The sequence below is a fragment of the Caloenas nicobarica genome, chromosome 3 (genome assembly GCF_036013445.1).
Source record: "Caloenas nicobarica isolate bCalNic1 chromosome 3, bCalNic1.hap1, whole genome shotgun sequence".
Taxonomy (NCBI): Eukaryota; Metazoa; Chordata; class Aves; order Columbiformes; family Columbidae; genus Caloenas; species Caloenas nicobarica.
The window spans coordinates 79,457,952-79,480,783 of NC_088247.1; the positions used below are offsets into that span (position 1 = coordinate 79,457,952).

A 22,832-nucleotide genomic window follows, 5' to 3' on the forward strand; every position below is an offset into this window, starting at 1 on the left:
CCCTAAGCTCGTCTGGCCGGCGGGATGGCAAAGGGCATCCCCACCTTGGCTAGCCACTCTTCTCCCCAACCGCCTCAAGACCAAGCCTGCATGCGACCAGCTCTACAGGACAGGGGCCAGGAAAAAGGAATCACAGACAGTAAGGCAATCTTTACAATGTCATAAAGTGTATTTGGCATCTAAAAAAAAAAAAAAAAAAAAAAAAAAAAAAAAGAGAAACAAGTGCATACAAATACAGCTAGAAGCATTTCTGGTTTGCCAAGTGCTCTAAAAAAAGCAGCGCAAGTCACAGCCTACATTGAACAGTAACTGTCACCAGGGAAGCACAACAAATAGTTGCTATAACAAAAGGAAAAAAGAAAAACAACACAAAACAAAAACAAAACAAAAAAAGAGAAGAATTAGAAGAAATGCCTTTATAATAAGTACATACCTTTTGTCTTCAAAAAATATAGAAACACAATGTATTCAAAAAAATCAAAATTATACAGCCATGTTTATGAAGTCTACATTTCCCTTGTCTTGGAGATATATATATATTTATATATATATATTTATAGATATATACAGAATTCGAGCAGTCGGAGTTCAAGGTGACGTCGGGCGGCGAGAGCGGGCAAGTCACGAGTCCCTCTCCTTTTTCACTTTCACATCTCCGGCCAGGATGGTGGCGATCTCCCCCTGCATGAAGGCCCAGGGGACATTGGAGCCGACCAGGGGACACTTCTCCCCGCTGGGACAATACACCTCCCCGCTGGCTCCCTGCTGCTTGATGCTCTGCCGGGAGCAGGGGAAGCAGAACTTGTGGGAGGGGACGGAGGGGCACTGCACGAAGTGGGTGTCTTCCAGGCGCTCGTGGCAGAGGGTACAACACAACGGGACGCTGGCGGCCAGGGACGAGTCCGGCAGGCTGGCGGGGTGGACGGGCTCCAGCCCGCCCGCCGCGTTGGCCCCCTGGCCCGGCACCTCCCTGCCGGGGCCCAGCCTTCTTTGGTTCATGGCGGAGGGCGAGGGGGGGCTGCTGCTGTTCCTCCGCGTGGTGGAGTGGACCTGGTTGGCGTCTTTGGAGGCGTGGTTGCCCCCGGCATTGTCCGCCACCAAAATGAGGGCGGCCATGGGGGACTGGCCGTTCTGGGCCGCCTCGGGCGGCGTGGTCCGGTTGGAGTGGGGCGAGGCGGTGGGCGGCGGGGGCGACATGAAGGGGGTGGCCGTCAGCGGCAGCTTCATCCCTTCCGACGAGGTGGGCAGCCAGGGCTGCGCCTCCCCGTTGATCTTCGGGGGTCCCGCCTCGCCCTCCGGCTCGGGGGAAGGTTTCCTCTTCCGGGCGGCCCGGGCCCCTGCAGAGGCAGAGAGGAGGAGGAGGAGGGTGAGAAAGCACAGTCGCAACGCTCCACCGAGCACGGGGGGCATCGTCGTGCAACCGCAGAAACGGGTGGCCGCGGCCACCCCTCGAACCTCGGCCACCCAGGCTGTCACGCCGCCGCTTCGGGCGCCCGAGGCCGCCCGGCATCCTCCGCCCCGTACGCCAGGAGTGCCCCCCCGCGCCCTGCCCGCCCTCCCCGGTCCCCGCTGTCTCACCTGGCTTCGCCACGGCGCCGTTGGTCTCGTATCCCAGCAGTCTGCCGCCCGCCATGCCCGGCTCCTTCTTGAACTTGCTGTCGAAGGGCGGCACGGCGTGGCTGCCGTGCTGGTGCAGGGCCAGCAACGTGTCCCGCACCGTCTTGGGCTTGGCCAGCCACTCCTGCTCGCTGCCCGCCCGGCCCTTGCCCTCTGCGGCCAGCTCCGCCGCCGCCGCCGCCGGCAGGCTCTCGGCCGAGCCCCGCTTCTCCTTGGCGCCGCCGTCGTGCTCCCCCGGCGCGCCGCCGCCCGAGGAGGAGGACGAGACGGAGCCGGGGCGCTTGTGCCCCAGCTCGCCGGGCTGCCCCGCCGCCTGCCCCGCCGCCTGCGCCGCCGCCGCCGGCTGCTGGGGGACAGGCACGGCCATCGGTGCGGGCGCGGCGGAGATGGCGGCGAGCGAGGCGGCGGCGGCGGCGGCGCGGCTGCCCAGGCCGCCGATGGCGGCGGGGAGCCCGGCGCCGTTCACCAGCGGCACCAGGGTGGGGGGCACGGCGTGCGTCCGCCGTGGGTTCGGGCTCTGCCGGTTCAGCTCGGGCGGCTCCTCGGGCTTGGGGAAGCCATTGGGCACCAGGATGCCGTTGACCTGCCGGCCGCCGCCGTACTCGGCGCCCAGGCGGGGCGGCGGCCGCTCGGCCGCCAGCGAGTAGCGCTCCAGCGGCTGCGGCGGGGGCCGCGCCGCCGCCTCCGCGGGGTGGCCGAGCTGCTGCTGCTGCGCCAGGAGTTCCTTGGCGGAGAGCGGCGGCTGCTTGGCGTGGGGCGGCGGCGGGGCCCGGCCCTCGGGGAAGCAGCCGTGCGCCCGCTTCAGCTGCCGCGCCGTGTCGATGACGAACTCCACGCGGTCGGCGCCCTCGTAGTTGACGCAGCCCCGGCAGACGGGCTCGGTGAAGTCCCAGATCATGGCCCAGGGCATGCGGGGCAGGTCGCACAGGTAGCACGACTGCCTGCGGGAAGCAGCCGCCACCGCCGCCGACGACATGTCCCGGCCCCGGGGCAGCGGCGAGCGTCCCCCGCTCCGGCTCCGGCCGCCGCCTCCTCCGCCCCTCGCCACCGGAGTCCCGACGGGGAGGCTCGGGCGCCGCGGCCGCAGCGGGACCGTCCGCTGGGCCCCCTCCCCCTCGCCTTCCTCTTCCGAGCGCTGGAGCGGGGCGCGGCGGGCGCCCCGGCAGGCAGAGCCGCTGTGGGGGACGCCGCTCTCCTCGCCGTCTCCGCCGGCGGCGCTCACAGGGCGGCGGGGACGCGCATCTCCGCGGCGCGGCTGGCGCAGGGCTGCGGCCGCTGCCGCCCGCTCGGCTCCCCCGCTCGCTGGCTACTACGGGGCGGCGCGGGGCGGCGGGGGCCGGCGCGGCGGGGCGGGGACTGCCGCGGGGGCCGGGGCCGGGGCTGGCGGCGGCGCCGTGCCGGGCTCCAGCCGCCACCGCCACCTCTGCGCGCCGCCGCCTCGATTCTTCGACAGTGGCGGCCGCGCCTGCGCGATGGGCGCCCCCGCCCCGCCGCCGCCGTCGCGGTCCCGGCCCCTGCCCGTGCCCCCGCCACCGGCACCGGAGATTCCTCCCGCTGCCGGGGAGCCGCCGCGCCTCTGCCCGTCTCGCCCTCGGGGAGGGCGGTGGGAGCGGAGAGGGACAAGGAGAAGGGCGGGGGTGCGCTGCAGCTCCCTCCTTCTTTTCTGTTATTATTTTTATTATTGTTGTTGTTATTACTGTTTTCCTGCGCCGCCGAGGGGCTTTGCCGAAACCTGCCACCCGTGGGCGCAGAGATGCGCGGGGGGGGGCTTCCCGCAGTGCGGGGCTCATTGTCCTCTCGCCCTCCTTGGCCGGTGACCTTTGGGCACGGCGCGGCGCCCGGGGCGCGCCCCCCGACTGCGGGCTTACCCCCGCGGGGCAGGTCAGTGCCACCTCCGGGCAGGCGGCCTCCCGCTCCGCTGCGCGGCTTTGTTCTCTCCGCCGGGGCAGGAGGCACCATTATAAATAAATACAACGATTACTTTTTTTTTTTTTTTAACTGTTGTCATTGTGCACAGGAAATAGGACGTTCTAGATTTCCTGTCATTTTCAACCACAAACCAGCGGTTCTTTAATGCAGATTAGCAAAATTTATACACACTAAGCAAACGCCATCTCCTCCCCAAAAAAGGAAAACCTGCAGACATCTTTCCCCGTCCAGCTTCCCCGCTCCGAATCCCTCATCCGCCGCCTGCATCCACACCAAAACACAGGGCGGTGGCGAGGGAGGAAAAGGGGTATTCGCTCTTCCCGTTTGCCACGGGAGGTGAAGCAAACCCTCACCGGGCGCTTCCCGGCACGTACCGTCGGCTGCACGCGTGTGCACACGCGGGGTAAACACGGCAGAAACTGCTCCCCCCAACGCCCGTGCTCGGGCCGCCCTTCCCACGGCGTTATGTAGGTTACGGGGGAGGGAGGGAGGGAAGAGCAGCGGGAGGCGGGGGCCGACCGAGGCCGGGGAAGCTCTGACGTCCGCAGCCGCCGGCGGGAGGTGCCTCCCCGCGGCTGGCAGCTGCCCGACGGCGGGCTCGGGGTGCTGCGGGGCCGGGGGCGCTGCTGCCGGCCCGGCCCCGCCCCGGGTGCAGCGCCGCCTCCTTCTGGCTACTCCTCGGCCCACTGCGGGCTTAGGGGACAGCGGGGCAGCAGCAGCCGCTCCCCCGCGCTCCCTCCAGCCGGGGAGGGGGCTGAGTGGTGCGGCCGCCCGTGCGTCCCGGGGGATGGGGGGGCCCTTGCCTCGCCCAGCCCTGCCTTCCTTCTCCTCCTGATGCTGGCTCCTAGCGCTGGTTCCCGTGCCAGGTTGGGTGACTTTGCAAACTGCACGCCCGGCTGGGCGTCCTGGAGGCGCCGAGGTGTTAACAAGCAAAACAAAAACCTGCCCTGGCCCCCGACCCAGCCCGGCGCGTCGGGGCGGTGGCAACGCCTGCTGCTGCGAGAGTTCGGGTCTGCTGGAGCTATCCCCGAGCCCCTCACGGCTCGTACCCGCCCCGAAGCCGCCACCTGGGGCAGGGGGGCAGGAGGAAGGGGAACGGGATAGCATCGGCCGCGGTGCGGCCCAGACGTGCCCCCGGAGAGCCAAGGGTTAACACGGGCTCGTTTTTCCCGAGCAGCCTTCCTTTCGCATTGCATCAAAGTCCTTTAAAGCCGTTTCTCTTCCCTCCTCCCCTCCCCGGCTCGAAAGACGCTTTATCCATGCATGCTAAGTAAACAGATCTTTGTTTTCGTCTTCCACCCACTGCCCTCTTTCTCCAGCCCGAAGCTGGAGCCTCGCCAAGCCGGCTGCAGCGATCGCTGCCTGCGCACACACACACTCACACACATACGGGGAGAAGAAGCCGAGTTTCTCGGGTGAGGCAATGCGCCTGCAATTGGCAGGGACAAGGCAGGAATTGTAATTGCACTTCATCATGTGATGGCTTATGAAAGAGGAAGTTTGGATGTTTTAGTCACGTACTCCTTTGCCCTCTTGCTTTAGCCTCCAGGTTCTCCGAAGGAAAAAATTACATATATTTATATATACTGGTGGAAAGCCAAGAAACAGTGTGTTTGCACATTTCACATCATGAGCAGAGCTGGAGTGCTAGCTGAGTGAGGCTTCAGGGGAAGAAGAAAGCAAAGCTTTCAGCTGTGGCAGGCTTTTAACTGCAGGACAGAAAATGTGATCTGTATTTATTTTCCTTTATTTCTAATGAAAACTAGCTGCTTGGAAAAGTCGAGATGAGCAGTATTCTGGTTTTGCCACATTTGCTGCCTTTGAATTCATTCTGGTGGAAAAGGCTAAAGCAAAATGTTACCAAGCTCTATGTCAAAAAGCTGATAAAAACATAGTGGCAGTACTACATAGGAAATGTGGTTTATGTATCAAATCACCAAAAAAAAAAGTTCTCAAAGCTGCTGACTGTTACAGCAGTTACTGCGCAGGAATAGAACAGATAAGACATTTGTTTCTTGTTCCTTTTTTTTTTTTTTTTTAACAGAAACCATCGTTTTCTGCCTGATCTCTGAAAAACGCCCCTTGCTGTGACATGCCAATGCTAAAGATAGGAGCAGCGAGTTCTGGAGGACACCTTATGGGACATGGAGACCATGCAGTGCCCAGCTGAGGAGCACCATGGTGGCATGGATGGGGGTCCAGCACGGTGTGGGAGGCCTTCGCCTTGTCCCGAGTGTGCCCAATGCTATGGTTGAGGGAAGGGAGAGGAGAGGTAAGAGGGGGGCAGGTCTTCAAGGTGAACTCTGCCACCCCCACATCAGTGCCATGGCAAGCCCCTTCCCACCCCATGTTTTTTGGCAATTTTCACTGGGCCACGCTGAGGTCTTGCTGTGTTTCTTTGCTCTTCCCTCCCCGCAGGGTCCCATTTTCCTTCCTGCCTTTCTTCTGCGCTGGTGGCAGTGATCGCGCATGGTTCCTTGCCACAGAGCTGTGACCCCCAGCCTGCACTTCATCCATGCACCCATCCTCTGTGGGGCCAGCTTTTCCTTCTGTGCCCGAACCAGTGCTCCCCACTTGCTCTCCTGTGCCCTCGGCATTCCCCTTTCCCTCCTGATAGAGGGCTGCCCCACATCCTTCCCCTGCTGCAGATGTGCGCTGCTTCCTTCATGGGTCTTATTGCTATCCTTCTGTTGGGACAGAGGTCCTGCAGGGCAGTAGCAAAATGGCCAGAGCCAAGGTGGGAAACGTGATTACATTGGATGGTGCTACCACCTCTCTTTCTTCGATCCATAATGATTTGTGGGAGGTCCTCTCTCAGAGCTGAGAGGGGAGAGGCTGGGAATAGTTCTTGAAGTTTTCGATTTGATCAGATGCACATGATTTGGGGTCAAGTAGCTCACCAAAGCAGTGCCATCATGGCTGAAAGCAAGACCTGCCAGCTCAACCTGTAGAAACCTGACGGCAGATTACAGCCCTTGCCAGCGCACAGCCGGGAGTTCGGTCATTACAGGGGCTTTGCCTCCACTCTGAAGCAGCTCCTGATTTTATGGAATCTCTGCTGTTTTCATTCCTACTGGAGATGGCAGGTCGCTCCACAGGATTTTCCAGAAAGCTGAATAAACCTGCGTTTCAGTGGTGGGCTTCTTGCCTAGGTGAGGATTATGTGATTTTTGCCAAACAGTTCAAAAGCCCCTAAAGCAACTGTTGGATCTTGCTTGTAGACAGCTGCTCATGTTTGCCTGCAAGAGTGAGCTACTGGTAGCCATTTTAGAAACACTGAAACTTTTTGTTTTCATTTAAAATGATCCATCATTTTGAAAATGAATCATCACCACCAGCCTTTCATGTATGGATTTTAAGATGTACAGTTCAAACAACAGTTCAGGCGATGTTCTGCTTTCACATTGATGCTGGTCCCAAAGCCAGCCTCATGGCACACCAAAAAGAGAAAAATCTTAGCGAAAAAGAAAAATCCCTATCCAACAGTGTTTTATTTAGTGCCATTGGGGGGAAAAAAAGGATACTGATGCAAACGAGAGTATCAGCAGGAGCAGTCTGTTGACATAAATAGACTTTGGACAGGCTCATGGTAAGCCACTGATCCTGCAGATGTTTACAGCCACTTATAACTTTATTAACAGGAGCATCACTATGAATGTGAAGCCGTGTGTGCTTAGGTGCTCGCAGGAGGAGAGCACACTTCCCTGATTGCTGCAGCCCGGGGATGACAGAGGCACTGGCAGAAAAATACTCCACGAAGGCCAGAGAGAGGTCACTGCACCAGCTCCCTGCGAGGCAGGACGTGCCACAGGATTGAGAGGGACTCCAGCAGCTACTCGATGTCTGCCTTTTGCCATACATGGGGGCCTTTTGCTAACTCCTCGAAGGTAGCTGTGCTGAACGCTGCTGTTTGGTGTTAGCTTCTGAAAAGCTGTGAGGCACCAGCTAAGCAGAGCCTGCCTAGAAAAGGAAGCACCGGCAGGACACTGGTGTGCCACTAGTTCACGGATATCTGCCGAAATACAGAGATGCTACATATGCTGCTATTCTGCTATGACTTTTGCTCTAGAAAGTTTGGCACATATTTATGCCGGGGAGTCACATGGCGAGCAATTGCCTAGATGCTACAGCATCTACGCCATTGGTGGGCTCTGCCTGAGGTGGTTTGGAGCAAAAATTGCACGCTTTCTGTAAAAAAGGAAACAATTCTGTTTTTAACTGAGCAGTTGACTTTACGCCCTCTTTTCAAATAGCAGCAGAAAAAAAGCGAGGAAAAAATCATGGAAATACTTGAGAAATTCAAAGGTTACTACCCTTTGAAGAGGAATAAAAACTTCAGAGAGATACTTCCAGATGCCAGAAGAAAGGGTAATTGATGTGGAAAAGCTTCCTCCCCTTATCCCCAGGCTGGGTAAATAGGCATGTCGGGTTATCCCATTTACACTCTGCCTTGACGCGCTGCATTGCGAGCCACAGTCGGCGATTGTCTGCGGCCACGGGCGAGGGGGGCAGGAATGCGGTGGCCAGGGGCTTCCCAGGGCGCAGGCAGAGCGGCCAGCCGGCCGGGTGACCCCTTCCCAAAATAAACAGGAAGCCTGGGAAGCCATGACCCCCGTGTGACACCGCGTCTGCTCTACTCCCTGCCTTCTGTGCAGGAGTTGACAGGCTTCCAAGTACCCTCAAAAAATCGGACAGGGGCGAGGACTTCACAGGAAATGTTACAAAATAAGAGCAGAAACAGATCTTCTGTTGAAAAAATTACAGAGAGCTTTAAAACTCTTTCTATTTAAGCTCCCGGATAGTCATGTTCCTTGTCTGTGCTTCATCCCCTGAGCCCACGCCGATGCAGCGTGCAAAGCACTGAGCAGCTGCAGAGAAGGGGCAGATCTTCCCTTTCTGCATGGGCTGAAGAGCTGCTGTACCTGAGCAAAGCAAGAAGAGGAGCCCCGGGGAGGGTGCGCCAAGGGGTTTCTCAGTTGGGGTGGAGAGTTTGGGCTGGGTAGCGCTTTTTCCCTGTCTGGGGAAGTTGGCGGCGAGATCCTCACGCAAAATAAAAGTCAAAACCAAGGCCCAGACCTTCTTGAAGCATTTGCCAGAGCTGTAAAAGCTGTTTCCAGCGTGGGAGTTCCTGCATTACCAAAATGTCCCCCCAAAGCACTAAACTGGCGCTCGCTGACAGCTCCAGCTGGCAACTCACCTCCTGGGCCCTCCAGAAGAGCCGCCATCCCTAAAGGCGTCCCTGCCTTGGCAGCCACCAGCCCCACAATTTGGGGCAGGACAGGACCACGCTGTGAGGGAAGCAGCCCAGCTGAAGGTGGCCTTTGCTGCTGCTGACCTCAAGGTTTCCTGCCAGTGCTGGGGGTTTTGCAATCCCACTTTTCTGCTCGCTTGGTGGTTGCCTTGTGCTCCCCGCAGGGCTCGGGTGCCTGGAGGGGCTGGGGGCTCTGGGGAGCTGATGAGTTTGGCGTCCGTGCAGATCAGCTAGTTCAAGGAGACTTGAAGGGAGAGAAGAAAGGGGAGATGGATTTCCTCCTCAATTGCCTAGCAATTGCCAGGGTTTTATAGTAACCGAGTGCAGTTACCTTGCAGGGTAGCAAGACGCACCATGCTGGTGGCCTTCCTGCCCTTGTCCCCTTATCCCCCAGCCTCACGGGGGCTGCTCTGTAGAGGAAGCACCACAACATATGAAGCAACGTGCGGTTGCTACAGGAGAGTCTCTTGAACAGACCTCTCTTCCCTCAGGAGGAATTTTGGGCATTGGCATGCGAAGGCTGTGTTAGGCTGCAGCCACCGTTTGTTCCAGGCACATTGAGATATGGCTGGGGAGCCCACACTTCTGCTAGTCGTTGCAGTTGTAGTATTTCAATTTTGCAATGTAACAAGAGTTAATGGAAGTGTTCCCAAATCTGAGAAAACACAAAATACAAAAGAAACTTCTTTCTGCCCCGTCTCCCATACCACTGCCTCTCATTCCTCTCCCTTTCTCTCCTCTTGGTGCCCAGGCAGCACCCTTCCTCTGCAAGGTCTCCGTCAGGGAACGCTCTGAGCAGTCAGAGCAGGGGCAAATGCTCTGATTCGCTGTGCTTCAGCCTGTAGCCTTAACTTTTTGCTCACTGCTGTGTAATGCACTAAGTAAAAAGAAGTAGAAGAGGGTATTTTTATCTTCTTGTACATTCTGTCATGTGTAGTATACTACTGTGTAGCAATGCTGAGGGGCAATACTTAACAAGTTTAGGCATCAGTGATGCATTTGTAAACTTAAATAGCAGAGCTGTATTGCATTACCTCATCCTGTCCACTTGTGCTTTCAGGCAAAAAAATCACACATATCCCTTTTCCAGGCACCTACATCTCTCCTCACGCTGAGCTCCAGAAAGAGGTGCTTGCTAGGAAGCACAGCTGAGTACATATTTGATAAAAAGAATACCAGCAACATTAATAACTGGTAGACTTGTGCTGAAACTGGCAATTAAGTCAGTCTCTTCCTCTGGGTTTCAATCATTAAAGGAACTTGCCAAAGGCTGAGACTTGTGTATCACTTTGTTTCCCGGGTGGAAGTGAATGAGGTACTGAGGACCAGTCATCTTTGTAATGGGACCTGCTTAGGTCCTTGCATCATGCCCAAGGAATGGCTGTGCTGGTGAGCTTGCTGGGGCGGCTGCAGAGGCTGCTTGCACAGCCGCCACTTGATGCTGATTCAGGGGTCTTGCTGGTGTGCTTGGAAGGTGCCAGATGGATGTCCCTCAACAACCCTCTGCCTGACACGTCTCATCACTCTGGTTCAGTGTGCAGTCCATCATGATCAGGAGCACCAAGCAGTTGCCTCTTTGCTTGCTGGTCTGCTTGGAGAGTCCTTCAGACGCAATGCCAATGGCACAGAAGACACCACTGTTGTTTTGTGTCAGACCACATGGCACCCTATGGCAGCTTGCTGGGGCATGAGTGCACATGTCCACACCTTCTTTAACCCCTGGGGAGAGCAACAACAAGGGAAAACCACACCAGCATAGACTTCAGCAAGGACTAGTTAACTAGTGGTGACCAGGGCCCCTCCAGTTGTCCCTCTGGTCATGGTGTCAGGATGAATGTCCTCTGCTTCACTTCCCATATACCCCTGTGCAGCCTCCAGAGGTGAATAACTTCTGGATATCGCACATCTGGGATGGGTTTGAATTAATGATCCAGAGGCAAGAGGACAATCACCTTCATTATGCATTTTCCCTCTGCCAGTTACTATTATTGCTAACTGCTGTTCACACACATTGTAATTAAGTGGAAGAAATACAGACCAAATGAAAAAGGGTACAAGACTCTCAAAAGCATCTTTGTGCAGCCTGACTCAACTTTCAATTAACATTCTTACTTCAAAAAGTTTTGTTATACGGCTTTTGTTAAATCTTACATAATATCAGGCCAAATCATCATCCCAGAGCACCACACTGAAGAGATGAGCTTGGCCTTGGTCTTCTGGGCACCATCTCATCCTGTCTTTGGTCCAGATGGCCTTGGACGTGGGTGAGCTACCAGAGGAGAGCGTGTAGTAAACCTGCGTCTCTGCCTTGGTAGACGCATGGAACTGGTGCTGCCACCAGAAGTGGTCCTGCTCTCTCACACTGCGGTTGCTCGTCTCTGCCCAGCGCTGCCCTCTGTGTCATGCTGGCATGGCTGCTGGAGCAAACCTGTCAGCGCCGACAGCCACAGTGCAGCTAAACCTGCCCCAGTGCCCCTATCCTGCAAAAGGGAGCAGGTCGGAATGGGCGGCCAGGGAGGGAACTCAGCAGCAGCATCGGTTTGCAGCTGCTGCAGCAGTCCCTCATGCTGCACCCGTACCCATCCCATTGCCCACCGCTCCTCCTCAAGCTGCTGGAGGGCATGCCGGTAAGGAAGAAGCGACACATGGACCATCAGGGCTTCCTAGGACATGGGGCTGCTCTGAAAATGGGCCTGATTTCCTACTAGGGACTGAGGAGCTTGAGAGCTGGGCTCCATCTGCTGCAGAGGGGGATGGGAATCCTGCCTCCATCACCAATAACAATTATGTGGGGAAACCTCTGTGCAGGGCTCCTCCTCTTCACTGCAGAGGGATGTCCCTATGGCTCACTAGTGCTATAAAAGTATTTAACTACCAGCATAGTCTTTTCTTTGTTGTTCTTGTTGGACCTAACTTCTAACTGGTACAAAACATGCTCTGTGTGTGTGTGTGCACATTTATGTGTGTGCCCACAGAATATAAATGGGGGTTTGTATTAAAATCTGGAAAACTGGCACATGGGATGAAGGTACGAGGTGAGGAAGATATTCCCATGTCTACTTCAGTTTTGGGGGACTACATTTCATTTGAAGCCATTGCTGTCAAATTTGTGGCTCCATAAATGCTCTCTGGGATCGTGGGAACCTCAGTCTGAGTTTGCATGATGCTCCTGAACCAGGGTGGTGTTTCAAATGGAGAGAGGTCTGGGAAAAGAAGGAGCTGGGCACATCTAAACGTCATATTGCTCACCACCCACAGCCTCAGGAAACCGATGAACACAGTGGGCACCATTCCCACTGGGGGCAGCTCTGCTAACTCACTGGATTTGCACCAAGATGGCATTTGGCCCAAGGTGATCATGTGCAGCACTGGTTAATGTGAGGTCAGGAGACTGACAGGTCAGCACCGCCTCATCCAGAGGGCCACAGTGTCTGCTCAGCTCAGAGTCCCAGCCTGACCCACTGCCAGCGCCGAAGAAGGGTTGCTCCTGCCAGTGTCCCCCTTCACCGAAAAGCAGGGAAAACTCCTAGGGATGACAGAAAAGTCACATAATGGGCTCAGCTTCTCTTCCGCTGGGAGAGGCTGCGGTGGCACGCAACCTGGAAAGAAGTAGGTTAATGCAACTGAGGTTCTTTCTTCTGAATTTTGTTTTATACTGCGAGTTATGTGTTTTGGCAGACTTTTTGATGAATAGGTCAGCAGGGTGTGGAAATGTATTCTAAAGCTTTCTGCATCCTTGCACATGCTTCTAGTTGCCGTGGGTTTTGCCTACTGCTTCACTTGGAAAGGTTTAAAAGAAAATGCAAATTGTAGGCAAAGGGCAGAGATAGGTTTTTGTAAATACTTTTGGCACAGATTTTAGCCATTCCCTTGTCATTTGTGAAACAACAGAAAGAGCCCCCACTCAACTGTGTATGATATGAAAATACCAATTTCTTTGTTTACAAATGGTAAAAAAAAAAAAGCAACTTGCTACATGCACCTCCAGATAGCATATATAAATATCCATAAAACTGTCTTTGCCTCAGAATGAGTACAGGGCAAGTATGGGAAGAATCTGGACTTTTTCACATCTTTTTCCAAAACTAGTATTGGTAACAAAAAGGTATTGTTTCATGTACTTCAAAAAGAGGTGAATGTTTCTGTATGCTGGGCTTTCAGGATCAAACTTCTACACCTGAAATATGAGAAAAATCATATGAGCAAAAGACTAAGAAGCTTTTTTCAGATGTAACTGGATACACCCTCCGACAGACTGGAATATTTAAAATCATCTTTAACCAATGGCATGTCAAGACATGCCTGCTTCGGACATTGTTAAGACATCCAGCCCCCATATTTTACATACCCTCCTAATTACATTCATATGTGTGGTTTCATATTTGACCTCTCTGTTGCAACAGAGTGCCAAGTAAAGCAGTCCTCCTCTTAGGCCCGATACAGGAGTTAGGCTGCAGAGAGTGGGGGATTCATAATCGTTGTATCCCTTATACACACACTAGAGTGACATGCACCAATAAGCAGTATAACAAAATAAAAACATTTTAAAAATCCACAGTGCAAACGTGTACTTTTTAATTTAAAGCACAGTCTGGACTATTTCTCTTTGCCTTGTTTTTGGAGCTCTTTGGTGTTCACACCTCTAATGCTTCCTCCGTAATCTGGCAGCGCACCAGCTACTAGGTTTCAACTTCTCTTTATTGGGAAGAAAACACTATTTGCACAAAAATTACATCATTCCAGAGTGAGAAACTGACTCATCTCAGTTGTTAGTACTTTTGTCACTGAACCCAGTAGGCTCAGGTTCCCAGCGCACTGGGAATGGCTTTACACGAAACCCAGGGCTGCACAGGGTGGTGGAAACACTGATCATAAGACACCAGCTGCACAGAAAAATTCACTGTTTTCTTCCGTCTCCTAAATCCTCTAGGAAGCCAAAGCCAAAAATCACATCACTGTCAGCAAGAACAGGCTTGGACTGTTTATAGGTACAGACCTAAAGCCAGATAAATGTGATTATTTGGTGCTAAATGTATGTGATTTAAAAACATATTATCAATGGGAAAAAGATCTGAAGGCACGGTGATTTCCTAAACGGTGTCCTTTGGACCATTGCTCTTGCTTTTGAGAAGGAAACAGCAACGGCGACAGAAAGAGCAAAGGGCTGGCAGCACTCACGAGGGTGGATTTCACTCCCAGCCCTTTCTGAGGCGAGACACAGGAGTTTTTCCTGAGTGTGGTCTGCAAGGCTGGATCACAGCCGCTCTGCCTTCAGCACATCAGGATTTCTAGATTCAAGACAATGCGTCTGGGATTTTTTGGGTGAGCTGCACTGCCTGTATGTTTTACTTGGACTGTCGAGTTTAAATACCACGGTGCTCTGCTCTCCTTTAGCACTGTTATTATAGCCTTCTTTGTGAAGCAAGAGGAGTAATCCTCATGTAAAAATAATAGTATTGCAGACCTAGACAGCAGATGGTGTTATTAAATGCCTGGGCAAAGTCTAAGGTCATCATGCTCTAACAATTAACAAGATATATTGTCTATCACTTAATAGGTAACCTCCTCATGTGGGATGTTTGCAAGGCCAAGCAGAGTGGCAAGTGGTATCTTGTCCAAGTCCAGATAACACTTCCAGTTAAACAAATATTTGGCAACTGTTTTCTTGCCTAAATTTGTTGCTACCAACATGCTGGATAAAAATAATATGATTCCGTTTAATCTCCTAAGCGATCGCTTCTTTAACCAACTACGTTAGGTTTTAACTAGATGGCAACAATTTGAGCACTTATTGATGGTTGCCTGGCATATAGGTTAATTTATAAGAGCACAGAGAGGCAAATCCTCAGGCGATGTAAATAATTGTGAGTCTGCCGCAAGGTATGTCTCTGACCGGCTCCAGCAAGGTACCGTGCGTGTGAGGTGTGCTTGCTGACTGGCTTTTGCCGTCCACAGAGGTCTGCAGCTATGGAGCGTGTTTCTTCTTGCTCACGGGACTGCTCTCCTCAGGAAAACACGCATTTATCTGTGTTGATAAAGTTGAAATTGGACCTCAGCAATATGTGGCAGGGCTGTCCTCGTTGCATCATCTAATAACATTTTCAGGCAGAGCTCCCTCTAAGGATTAATTTTATATCATAACAACACTTTATCAGTGTTTCCCTTGATAGTTGCCTAGCCTTCCCTGAACTTTACCTCTCAGCTGATGGGTGACTATTTCACTTCTTTAATGGTACTCTCAGGTGTGAAAGCAACTTCGTGTATCTGCTCAGTTACCCATTTTTTCTTCATTTTTTTCTCCCCAGCTGGTACCTCCGGGAGAGTTTGCCCAGGCCAGCTGCCCAGACCACCCTATTAAACAGCCGCGGCTGTTCCAGCCAAGCCAGGTTATATTGTACTTTTGCCTGAGCAGGTCAGCTGGCTCCCACTGGCATGCTGACGTTCAGAAAGGCTGCTCCCCTGATGGGCGGCCTGCCTTCTTTTCTGCTCTTGCCTTCTTTTAGAAACGTAGGCAAGGCCGCCTGCATCGCTTCCAGGGATGTAAACCCCTCCATCATCTCTTCTGGGCCTTCAAGGAAGCCATGGAAGATAAGCATTGCTCTTTGGGGCAGGTCCTGGCTTTCGTTTAATTACTGTATAGTGGCAAGACGGGAAATTGAAGCAGCGTCCTGCTGCTGCCAATAGTTTCACACAATACTTTTCCTCCATGGTAATTGCTCTCCCGCTAGGATCCATGAACTTGAGAACAAAGTACATTTTATTATTTACAAGGGTTAGATGACAAATACAAACAGATGGTGCAAAGATGACTCCTAATGCATAGTGATCAAGGAATTTAATATTCATGGGTAAAGGCCTGGAAGATTAAGTAAACAGATTCAAATACGCAGGGGAAAGTATCTCTTAACAATGCATAAAGTCAGCATGGCCTTTTGTGCCTTGTTACCACTTGGGGCAGGGCGATTAACATAAAAGAAAAGACTGGCCAAATTTTCCAGTCTTCTTCAAGTGCTCAACACTAGCCGCATCTTTGTAAGGAACCTCTTGGAAGGGGTTTTTGCAAGACTCAGAAAAAACCCTTCTATTTTGCTATTGAAGAGGGCTGCAAAGCCTGAGCGTGCTCCAGTCTGCTGCTGCTGCCCTTAGGTAAAGCAGCCTTACCTGAGTGACGCTGCTGTTTGAGCTGGGACTGGTCAGATGACTTAATGATTACTCACATGAGCAAGGGTTGTGGCACTGGATTCTCACCGCACTGCTTTCCTGTTAATGATACTTCTCATGGCAGAAGCCAGGATCTTGCTGGTGCTGTTTTCACATGTAGTCATCTTGCAGAGGCAATTTCAACACTGATGAATATTTCGAGTCAGGTCCTCAGCATGAATCATCCTGTCCTTCCAGATGACTTTTTCTTTCTGCTGTTTACATCACAGGCAGGGAATTTTATGCTTTTTTGTGCCTGTGACTAAAGGAGTGTTTCATATGAGAAGCGATTTCCAAACTCACTTAAGTCATCCCTCTATGTATTTCCTTTTGTTGTTGTTGCTGCTCTCATTTTGAGTGTGGGCAGCGAGGTGTTTCTAAGGCACTACTGACAGAGCACTGAACGTACAGCGAAAAAGAAAAGCAGGGGGAAGAGTTTATTGATGCGTGTTGCTGGATTGTGCCCAAAAGTTTGCTCTGCAACTTTGATCAGTCTTCCATTTTCCTTCTCCAGATCAGGCTGTTGAACAAACAGATTATCTGGGGTTTGGTCATCCTGTCGGTTTAGGTGATCGCTCAGCCCTGGGAAGGTGTGCACATGGAGTCAGAGGCTGTGGCAAGACCAGGACAACAGCTCTGAGGTATGGGCCCCCAAGCCTTCTCCTGCAAAAACCTCTTGCCAGTGCAATACAGGGTGAGGATGCCACAGCCTACAGACGAACGGATGAAGCTAGGAGATGGTGTGGGGCTGGAGAAGGGTCGAGCTCCGAGCTGCAGCACACAAAGGGTGGTGGAAGGCTGCCTGTGGATGTGAAGGTGAGCTCTCCCCCTGGCACTGCACCACTATTGCTCCAGGAGGAAAAATGACACCTCAAATTCAAGAAAAGGCTCTGCTGTTTGGCTGCTCTATTTTCATGCCCCTTCTGTAGCTGTAGCCACCAGAGCTATTCCTACAGCTGCTTCCCAAATCACTGAAGACACCAGGTACCTCTGGATGTTCTTTCTTAGGATCTTGGTGCTCTGCCATGCTTTCTCCACAGCACCCGTCAGCGCCCTGGAAATGGTATCAGGTACTTGAATCCTTGTGAAGGGTGCCATATGAGGAAAGATGTGTTTATTGCCATGACTCGAAGTCTCAGATTTCCAGGGGGGGCACAGTGCTGCACGAGGAAGTCATGCTGCTCACAGCAGCAGGGGCAGAACATCTCCATGTCTGGTATCTCCTTGGAAATTTGGCTCTGTGGATGCATTTGGTTGATACGGGTATGCAAACTGGAATGTGGCCCAAGATAGATGGCAGAGAAACCTGCCCTGCAAATAAAAGCCTTTGTTAAGATGAGTTCCATCTGTACATGATTTCATCAGCTCCACAAAATGTACAGGACATTCATATGGTGAAATAGGCAGAGCTCCTGTTCCGAGAGAGAAAACCCTTCTGTCTGCTTTTCCACGGGAGTCTGTTGCCAAACGAGGAAGTGCAACCTTCTGCGACGCTGTTGCTGCTCTTAACCATGGGATGGGACAGGCGTTGAGACTGTGCTAACACCATCATAAAAATAACGTGCATGGAGAAGCATCAGAAGCACGCCCCAAAAAGAGTGGCATTGCCCTCTTCTTTGCCTTCTCTTCCTTAAATATGGAGATGCTTAAAGAAGCATAAATACAATTCAGGCCAGCTAACGAGCAGTCCACAGTGCTGAAACACTCCTGCCGTCCAAGCCAGCTCCCTGCCAGCAATTTCATTTACCATATGTTTGGTGTGGTTTTTGGCAGAGTCAGCCTGAGGATTTTTTTGGGCAGGCCTGCAAAACAGTTTTTCCCTGCCTCCACCCAAACGTGAGCAAGTCCTGTCTGCCACCGTCACGCCGTTGTGCAGGGTCAGCCTGGCTGTTTTGGGCAGAATTAGTCAGAGGGGCCTCTGGAAAAAAGCCCAAGGAGGGCTGATTCATTTTCTGTAAGAGTATTTGTGTTAAGGACACTGTAGGAAGACAACTTCTTCAGCTTCACGCCCAGCCGCTATTTTAGCTACTTTTCCTATCATGCCGCAATATCCACAGCAATCACTACCTTTTTTTCCTTGCTGGAGAGGCAGCCTGAGGAGGCTACGAACAGCAGTAAACACAAATGGGAGCCCCAGCAGAGTTGGCAGTACCCAGCAGCAGGCCACCGACGAGCTTTCCTGCAGCCGCCTCATTTTTCTGGTTTGGTTTCTGTTTCTTTGCTGCAGGCATCTACTAGGTTTGCAGAGGAAGCCGCCGAGGTGCGAGCCGGGGCAGCCCCCGATGCTGGCCCTGCCTGTGCAGTCCGAAAGCCCAGTTCATGGTGGTGGTGGCCATCCTAGTGTCCCCATGGGCACCAGCTCAGCCACCCAGTGACAACGCTGCTGGGTAAGAAGGTTCATGGCTTTCCCAGGGAAGGAAAAGGGTGGGTTGGGTATGCACCGGGAAGGATTAGCTCACACAGGTGCCAGTAAGGAGCAAACTTGGCAGGCTTAGGACACTTCTCCAAGCATCAGATCCAGTGTTAGGGATGGCTTGTTGTGGCCTGGCCGTACTTTGTGTTTCTGCTGCCTGCTCCAGAGGTTGCCCAGCTCAGACAAAACCAGAGCAAACTGCAGTGTGGGACAGGTTGCTCTGGAAAGCCAGCACTGGTGCTAATGTGCTTTAAGAGGCCAGCTGCAGCAGTCCAGTAGTCGGGATGGAGTTGCTGGGCAATGCTGGAGGACCACAGCGGGATATAGTGTCCCTTATCCCAGCATGCGCTACTCAGACATACAGTCTAGCTGGTGCCATCCAGCTAGGACCCAGGACAAGTCTAGCCAACCAAGAGAAAAATAAAAGGGAATTTAAACACATCTCCCTGCCCTTTTTTAAACAGATGCCATAAGGGGGGAAGGTCTGGCTGGTTCTTCCCTTCCTGCTCCATGCTCAGAGTACATATTCCCAGGGGAACAGCAGTATTTCACAGAGACAAGTCATGCTCCCTCAGCAGAGAAGCTTTGCAAAGTGTCACAGAGTACCTGTTTACCAGACACTGTTCTCTATACTTGCTGACCTCAGGGAACAGTTTTGCCAGGTGAGCCCTCCAAGCAAAGACTGAAAAAAAACCCCAGTAGCCCGCAGGCCTGCAATTCCTCCCTCCCTTTCAGCTGAATTAATTGCTAGAAAGGCAGCACAGCTGCACAGCAGCCAGGCACTCCATCCCCTCTGGAGGAAGGTGGTGGTGTTTGGCCTTACCTCTATATTTCTGTTCTCTGAACCAATGTATTTGACTGTTCTGATTCTCCCTGGAACCAGGACATGGAATTTGGTTTGATATCCATTGGAAGGAAATGTAAATACTCGTGCCTATAGCTGCTTCTTTTGCAAGAGCTCCTGTCCCAGCTGTGAGTCTTGTGTGCGTATGGGCAGGAGCATCTCTTACCCAGCCTGTCCTGCGCAGCTCAGACCCATCCCGGGGCTGCTCCTGGAGGCACCAGACCTACGTGCCGTAGGGCTGCTGCGGAGGCTGGGGAGCTGCCCTGCACCCACAGGAGGGACTGGTTCCAGCCCTTGTGGGGCAGGGCACCTGCAGGCACAATTCTGTCTGAGTCAGCCAGAATGCGCTGAGGCTCCCCTGGGCACAGCCCCTGCTCCCCAAATCCATCGCTCTTCCCTAAAGACACGAGCTGGCCTTTAATCAGAGTTAGCTATGCACTGCTGACTGTCAACATGGCTTTTGTTCCACTAATGGGTGTTTGCTGTTGCAAGGCTGGAGCGTGTCAACCCCAGGCAGTGACTCAGCGAGCACACCCCTACCTTGGATGCGGGGAGGGGAGCAGGGTGACACATGCATGGCTGCAGGGTTTCTTCCTTCCCTTTTCTCATTTCAGGTGAAACCGTTGCAAATTTCGCAGACCTTCCTAGCGCAGGCAAACAAAGGGGAAATTAATTCTGAATGAGGGAATTAACATCAGTAAATAGTAAAGGCATTGTTAAATACTAGCAAGTGGTCTGCCTCCCCTGCAGAAGCAGCGGTGGGCAGAGGCAGGTTTAGAAAAGAAGGGGAGAGTGGCAGGATGAGGGCAGGAATCTCTGCAGAGAGGAGCCAGCAGATAAAAGGCAAAAAGAACAAAGGGAGAGGCGCTGGGGAAATATGACGGAGCAGATGCCTCTCTTATCTGCTCCCGCATCAAATAAAATTCCTAAGTGTAAACTAAAAGCAATGACTAAACTAAAGCTAAGAACTGGCTGATGGAAGGGGTTGTGCTGCTGTAATCAAAGGGCCGAGGTTAAACCATTTTAGTTAAAGTATTGCACACATGGGCTGCTGATAGAAGAAAAAAAAACAACCTGGCTTTATGACTTCCAATGAAGTATTATAAACACAATACCTTCCTGGTGCAAAGTGCTGATCCTGTAGAAATGCATGCTTCTGTTTGTTCAGAAATTGTTGATGAGTTAACGCTGTACTGGCTGCATTTATGCTGGATAAGACACAGTCTGTCTTCCAGCAGGTGGTTTAATGCCAGCAAAAAAAAAAAAAAAAAAAAATCAAGAGCCAGAATAAGCACATGGTACATAATTTTGGCTCTTCCAACAGAAATGTGACTGGGAGTTCACAAATAGTCCTGATCAATCTTATCCTGGGTACTGCCACTTGTCTAATTTTCACTTAAATCAAAGCTATTTTAGTTTAATTGGCTATTTCAGTTAAATATATGTCAGTACAAATGTTTCTAGCTCTTCAGCCCCAATATAACTAATTTTCCAGGGCAATGCAAATGCCAAGAGAAATGGTGCTCGTGAGCCTTAGGGCGATGACACATTCATTTGGCAAACACCTGCCCTGATTTTAGGTGCTGGAGGGCCTGCGTGGTGTGTGGGGTGAGCAGAGACCTTCCCTGGGGTGCTGGGCCAGGCAAGGGGTTTGGGCTGGGGCAGGTGAGAGCCATCGCAGGGGCTGGCAGATGGGAGGCACAGGCACCTTCCAGCCGCTGAGTCGGCGTGGAAACCTCCTTCCCCAGGTTTATTACTGCAAGGTGCGTGCTTGCCTGCGCACTCACCCTAACCTACCCCCACCTGGGGTTTGAACTGGCACGGCTGGCCAAATATTTCAGATGGCAAGAGTATGCGTTCGCTTCTGCCACCTCCAGGAGAGGAGCAGCCCAGACAGATGTAGGCGGCAACATCTTCAAATTACAGCTTAATCCACACCAGCTCATGAGTCAGGGCTGTGACTCACAGGCAGAGACGACTTGGCGTGAGGGGGATGCGGCTCCTGCCCCAGCTGCCTGCCCTGCCTGGACACAAGCTGTACAGCCGGTGCAATGCTCCTGCATCATGCTGCTCCAGCACCAGCCCTGCAAGAAGAACCAGCAGACAGCTGCGTTCACATAAGAGCAAGCTGCAGCGGCCCGGGGCACCGCAGCCCTCCAGCCTCGGACAGGGGCTCCAGGAGCAATGCAGGCTGGCGGGGGCAATGTGTCGCTTCAGCATCCAACGCTGTATGAGTTACAGTGTGGCCTAGAGACCCATGTATCCTCTATATTCTCTGAACTGTGTTTCAAGGGCAAAAGGTGGATGGAAACCTGCTGGTTTATGCCACGAGGTTGGTTCAAGTAAGTATTTAGACAGTAAAAATTAAGCTCTGCACATCCTGCAGCTTCTTGAGGTTTTGCTTTTTCTTTCTCTCTGAGAGACATCAGCCTTTGATCACTGGAGATCAAGAATATTTCCACCTATACACAGCAAGTTTGATGGTTACAAGGCACTCAGAGGAAATGGGGTTCCTGTGAAGGCTGGATTTTAGGTGCACCAATGATTTTAGGTACCTGAACATTTCATGCATTAAAGGCAAGTCTGCATTTTAAATGCGTTGTGCGCAGCACACTGCTCCAAAAATCTCTTTACCTTAGGCCAATCCCAAGGCTTTAATATTAATAAAGGAGTTTCCCTACACGAACAACATGTACTGTCTCATGTCTCACGCCTGCCTCAAATTTAAAATGGCCTGGTGAGGCCGTAGGAAAGTCTCATGTCACTGTAACTCCACATAACCACAGGTGCTGCTGGGACACAGTAACAAGTGGTTTCAGCACAGCTTTCCCGTGAGGAACTAAGTTGATCTGGGCTGAGTGTGACTGGGCGTCAAGGTCTCTGGGTGTGCAGCTTGGGTGCCTGAGGGCAGAGCTCTTTGCCTCACCGTTTCCAGCCTGGTGCTTTATTTTTAACCACCGGGACTGAGTTTCCCAAAAGGACTACATCGTCAGAGACAACAGGATATTAAATTTAAGTGACAGATTTCCGCAGCTGTCGCTTTTTTTCCGAAATCCACCGAGACGATGGTGGCTGCCGGAGGGAAGGGGCTGAGAGCGGGTGCTCTTTGCGCCCCATCCCCTGCCTGCAGTGCTGCCCGCTGGGCTGGGGTCCACTCTGCACCCTCGCCCTGGAAGGAGAAGGGCAGCCATCTGAAGCGGCCTCTCTGGCCTGTGTTATGAAAAGATGGTAGTAGGAAAGTTTTTTCTGTGTTTCATCCTTTGAAAGGACATGTTCAGTGTCACTGTCTTGCTTCGGATACCTGTCATACGTGGGGCTGAAAGCAGCGCTGAGTGTGACAGCAAAGTTTAGTTTGTGTCCTTGAGGAAACCTGCCTTTCATTCCCCGCGCACTGATGGTGCCATGCTCTCCTTCTCGGAGCCCTGAGTTGCAAATCTCTCCATCGCTCCCCGCATCTCTGCACTTTACAACGATCGTGATCTTCGACCAGCCTCTGCCTTCCCAGGCTGTGCCTGTGCGGGAGCAAGCCTGGGGCTGGGGCATTTCTCAAGGTGTTCTTGCCTTGTCCCTTTCCTCCA

The 22,832-nt window shown here is 52.8% G+C and overlaps 1 protein-coding gene across 1 annotated transcript; it reads right to left on the minus strand.

Annotated features, from left to right (window-relative positions):
* Positions 1 to 522: 522 nt before the first annotated feature.
* Positions 523 to 2,678, minus strand: IRF2BP2 (interferon regulatory factor 2 binding protein 2). The gene is made up of 2 exons (XM_065631784.1): positions 1,579 to 2,678; positions 523 to 1,337 (listed from the first exon to the last, which is right to left on the minus strand). Exons 1-2 carry the CDS (start codon positions 2,591 to 2,593, stop codon positions 622 to 624), a joined length of 1,731 nt encoding a protein of 576 aa, XP_065487856.1. The 5' UTR covers positions 2,594 to 2,678; the 3' UTR covers positions 523 to 621.
* Between the last annotated feature and the right edge of the window lie 20,154 nt (positions 2,679 to 22,832).